Here is a 4,924-nt window from a genome sequence, read left to right on the forward strand (position 1 = left end):
TGTGAAATTCTTCCTCCCCAATAATCTGACCAAAGCTTTTCCTCCCAAGCAGGATGCCTGTATGCCCTTTGATGCTTGGAGCATAGAGTTCTTGCAAGATTTTGCAATTAGTGAGGCAGTTAAAAGGCTCAGAGCATAAACATGGATGTGTGTGTTATGGTAAGATGGGGAGGGGAAAAAAGAAGTTGCTATTTGGACACTTCAGTGAATCCTGTTTGAAAAGTTGTAGCTGTTGGTATAAAATGACCAGTTGCCCAAACATGGTTAACCAGAAAGAGCTTATTTAATACCTACTTAAAATGTCTTGTGTGTCAATAGTGCCTTTCATCCCAAAGGTTCCCAAAGTGCTCCATAAACTTAACACTTCCACTGTCCTTGCTACACAGCTGCTGCTGGGGGTGGGCTGGAAACTGGGAGCACAGGGTGGACCTGCCAGGTTTTGGGAAAATGCCACAGATGAGCCCCAATCCTTCAGCTCAGATCCTGCAAGGAGCTGGCACAGTGCTTCCCAGCTCCTGCTCTGGAGCCTGCAGGCTGGGGAGGAGGGGGCACTGAATACCCATGTGGGGCCTGCAGAGGGTCTCATCACAACCTCACTGTGGTCTTAAGCAAATCACAACCTGAGGGAAATGTCTCAGTGTTTTGTGTTGTTTGGTTTTTTGTTTGTTTTTTTGTTTTTTGGGTGTTTTTTTTAAAAAAACCTGTTCTGGGGATCTGATTAATAAACTCAAACTACTGAGTTATTTTTAGCTCGGACATATCCTGCTGGCAAGAGTGTCCTTGCAAATAATCATCTTTCTGAAGAAAAAAGGAGAGCTGACCATGGGCTCCCAGAGGTGGAAAGCTGATGATAGAGGCTACCCTGAGTCTGGCTCACTGAGGAAGGTGTAGGTGCTTACCCAAAACTCCTTCCTGGGTTGGATGAGGCCAGGGGAAGGTGACAAGGAGGGCCTGAAGCCCTCATGCTGCTCATATCAGAGGAAAATCATAGTCACTAAACAACAAAATTAAATTAAGATGTACAAACTTGATGTTGGGCTGTCCTCATTCCCAGTCAGGAATTTTGTCCTCTTGAAAAGCTGTTTCTGCAAGATCTAGCACCAGACTTCACAGCTGTTTTTCTCTTGGGTCTGACTGCAGAAACACCATCTCTGCCACCGTGTCTTTAGGCTGTTGCATCTCCTGGACTCTGCATTTCCTGGGCAGTCACGTAGGACAGGGCACTTGGAGACCAACAGCCTCAGACCTGCTGCTGCACCTGCTGGTCTGACCTGTTTTTCAAACTCTTTATCCTTGGTTTCATTCTTTTTTTAAGATAACCCAGCTGAAAATTGAGAACAACCCATTTGCCAAAGGGTTCAGGGGGAGCGACGACAGCGACCTGCGCGTGGCGCGGCTGCAGAGGTAGGGCTGCCGAGGGCTCGGGGGGACAGGGGAGCTGCTGCAGTGGGCACACGTGTGCACCTGTGTGTGCACATGTGTGCATGGGTTCACTGACCCCAGGCAGCACCTCTGGGCAGGGGGTGTCCAACACGCAGCCTTCAGATCCCTGCCCTGTGCAGAAATCCCGCTGGGCTGTCATCCTCATTCTGCTGCACCTCTTTGGAGAAGAAGTAGTTCAAGGGTGCTCACCACCGTGGGGGCATTTTCTTCTGCTTGAAGGCAGTAGGGCTTTTAATGCCATTTATACCCCTGAAAAGCTCCTCCTGCAATTCAGTGACACACTCCCTATGGTGGTGTAACATGTGCCCACAGCCAGTGGAGTGTGATGTTGAAGTCATCAGATGGAGATGCTCTAGGGGAGACAAACTAATGCTTCATCTTTCTGTTGATGCCAATTGCTGGCTAACTGGTGTTATTTTTTTCTTACCTCTTTTAGCAAAGAATATCCAGTGATTTCCAAAAGCATCATGAGGCAGAGGTTGGTGTCCAGTCACGGCCAGCTTTCAACAAAGCCAGATGTTAACCCACTTCATGGGAATCACCAGACTCTTCAACATTATCAGTATGAGAACGGTGCTCACATGCAATTTGCAGCTTCAGATACTCAAGATCTGCCACTCAACACCTTCACAGCACAGAGAGATTCAGGGCTCTTCTATCATTGCCTAAAAAGAAGAGGTAATTCGAGTTTACAACTATAAAAATATTACAACAATATTACTGGGCACTGACAGACTTAAAACTCATTCCAGTTTGTTTTGGATCTGGCTCTTAGGCTTTGATCTTCAAAGATACTGATGTGATTGAAGTGTTTGGGAGAGTCAGGGTCCAAGAACTGGGTTTTGGGACCATTATTCATGGTTTTGTCCCATAGGAGGCAAATTCAGAGCCAAAAAAATAAGATCAGAATTCATAATTTAAGTGGCATGAAACTATGCTAGAAAAATGCTCCGTTGTTGGAATCAGCTGAATTAACAATTGTTTGGAGGAGACCTTATCTCTCCTGGGATGTTCTGACACTGTCATTAGCATTAATGAAGTTAGACATGTTCAGCACTTTTCCAGGACGAAGCCATTAGCAATTCTCTCCACGGCTGCAGCCCAGTGGGACTATGGTAGCTGTGTGGAAGCATCCCTTTCTTCTTATCCACTGGTTCTCAAGTTTAAGTGAGCTGTGACTACATTCTCTTCCTTTTAGTCCAGCATCAGATGAGATCATGGCATGGTTTAAGTTAAATGGAAAAATTTTGCACAGAAAAAAATAATAAAAATATCCTTCTATTTGCATGTTTCATTGGTCACTAATTTCTTTAAGCTGTGAGGATCCTCTGATCATGGGGAAACGAGGAATCTAATGGCACCACTAATGAGGCCTGGGAAGCAAATGTGTCATTTTAGCAGATGTTTCATGGCAGATGGATTCACTAATTCATCCAGAGAATATTCCTAACAACTAACAGAAAGCTGCTGGTAAACACGGTCATTGTAATCTGTAGGAGAGGGGCTACAGCTTCTCAATGCAAAGCTGAGGGGCAGGACCCACGGCTGGGAAAGGGCTCCTTTATCTGCAAATATTTCTGCAGCTTTTGACACGAATATCTGGGAAATGTATAGTCATTTTTGTAATGACAGGAAGGCAGGCTGTGATAAGACCCTTTAAGAGACTTCTTGAATTTGTCAGGAGTAACACTGTGAGAGTGCCAGGGCCCTCTGTTATCTGGATGCACATAAAGTAATCTCTGATGTGAGAATAGTGGCCCAAGTCACTCACTTAACCTGATAAATGTCACCAGAATGCTTTGAGGCTGAGGGGATTAGCCTGACATTTGCAACACAATGTCTTTTTGATGCTGTACATTGTCTTTCCAAACTAAAATGTTTTAAATGGATTAATCTGGAAAAAAACAAAGCACCAGTTTAGTGAAATACTCACGGATTGCAGGCTTGGCTTCCACAGGGACTCCATCAAGCCAGCCCAGGCTGTCAGCAGACTGCTGTTAAATGCTGTCACTCTGGGACCTGCTCCTGAACATGCATTATTGTTTTGTGTTTGTCTGCAGAAAGTGCTCGGCACCTGGACCTGCCCTGCAAACGCTCCTACCTGGAAGCCTCCTCTTCTGTAGGAGACGATCACTATTTCCGTTCCCCACCTCCGTACGACCAGCAGATGTTGAGCCCTTCCTACTGCAGCGAGGTGGCCCCGAGGGAAGCCTGCATGTACTCTAGTTCTGGGGCTGAAATTGCTGGTGTCTCAACGGTTGATGACCTGCCACCTCCACCTCCCCCCTTGAGCTGCAATATGTGGACTTCTGTCGCACCTTACACCAGCTACAGCGTTCAGACAATGGAAACTGTCCCTTACCAGCCTTTCCCTGCTCATTTTACTGCCACCACCATGATGCCACGGCTCCCGGCCATCACGGGGCAAGGCTCACAGCCACCAGGTAACAGCCACTTCAGTGTCTACAACCAGTTGTCCCAGTCTCAGGTTCGGGAGCGTGTCCCTTCTTCATCTTTCCCGAGGGAAAGGGTGCACCCCTCTATGTGTGAGAGGAAACCCCCCTCTCCGCACCTAAACGCAGCCAACGAATTCCTGTACTCCCAAAGCTTCTCCTTGGCCAGGGAGTCGTCGCTGCCATATCATTCAGGGATGGGGACTGTGGAGAACTGGACTGATGGATGACTCTGAGGGCCAAGAGATGCCACAGCCAACGTTACTGCTCCAGAACAGTGGTCAATCGGTGTCGCTACCTGTGGGTAACTTGCACTTCCGTGAGACACACGTGCATTTCCAGAGGGATTTGTGTGGGTGAAGAGCTCGTATCTTCAGACACACAGAGAGTTACATCTCCTGTCTCGGTGGGCTGGATTCATCAGTCTCTTCCTGACTCCCAATAAATTCATTCTTGTGTCTTTATTACTGAACCAGTAGACACCATCTTCACGACTAACAAGTGAACTAGTTAGTCATTTTCTTTTGCTTGTAATATTAAACACCTGTAAGCAAATTTTATCTATTTGGGAAAAATAGGAGCTTCACTTTAACGGTACTTGGTTCGTGAAGTCACAGCATCCCAAAAGTCCAAGGAAAAGGCAATCTGTTCAGCTGTGTAGTTCAAGGACTGCCGTAGCAGCACTTTTTTGCTCTTTTTATCTGTAGAAATTCCTTCTTCCTCTGGAAATGCTGGAGCTGTAGGAGCAGAGGGGCTGGCAGGGAGGCTGGGCAGTGGAGGCAGGAGCTGTGGTGCTGCTCCAGGACCTCCCTAGCACGGCACAGGGCTCGTGCCACGGTGCAGAGAGGAGAAGGCACCAATGCACAAATGTCTCCTCTTCCCCCCACACCACCATCATGAGTGGCTGTGGGAAATTAAGAAGTGAAGTGTTATGCCCGAGGCCAAACGGCAAATTAATTGCAGCATTAGGAACAGACTCAGTGTCTTCAGACTCCCATCTGTTGATTGACTCACATTTGCTTATTGCA

The 4,924-nt window shown here is 47.1% G+C and overlaps 1 protein-coding gene across 1 annotated transcript in view; it reads left to right on the forward strand.

The window, feature by feature from the left end:
* Positions 1-4,126, forward strand: part of TBX4 (T-box 4) — a 61,278-nt gene extending 57,152 nt beyond the window's left edge. Inside the window, exons 7-9 of the mRNA XM_010009113.1 lie at positions 1,316-1,404; positions 1,880-2,121; positions 3,504-4,126. Of these exons, the coding sequence (XP_010007415.1) occupies positions 1,316-1,404; positions 1,880-2,121; positions 3,504-4,126 (954 nt within the window). The remainder of the gene's footprint in view (positions 1-1,315; positions 1,405-1,879; positions 2,122-3,503) is intronic.
* The last annotated feature ends 798 nt before the right edge of the window (positions 4,127-4,924 follow it).

This window comes from Chaetura pelagica, unplaced genomic scaffold (assembly GCF_000747805.2).
Source record: "Chaetura pelagica isolate M959 unplaced genomic scaffold, ChaPel_1.0 scaffold72, whole genome shotgun sequence".
Taxonomy (NCBI): domain Eukaryota; kingdom Metazoa; phylum Chordata; class Aves; order Apodiformes; family Apodidae; genus Chaetura; species Chaetura pelagica.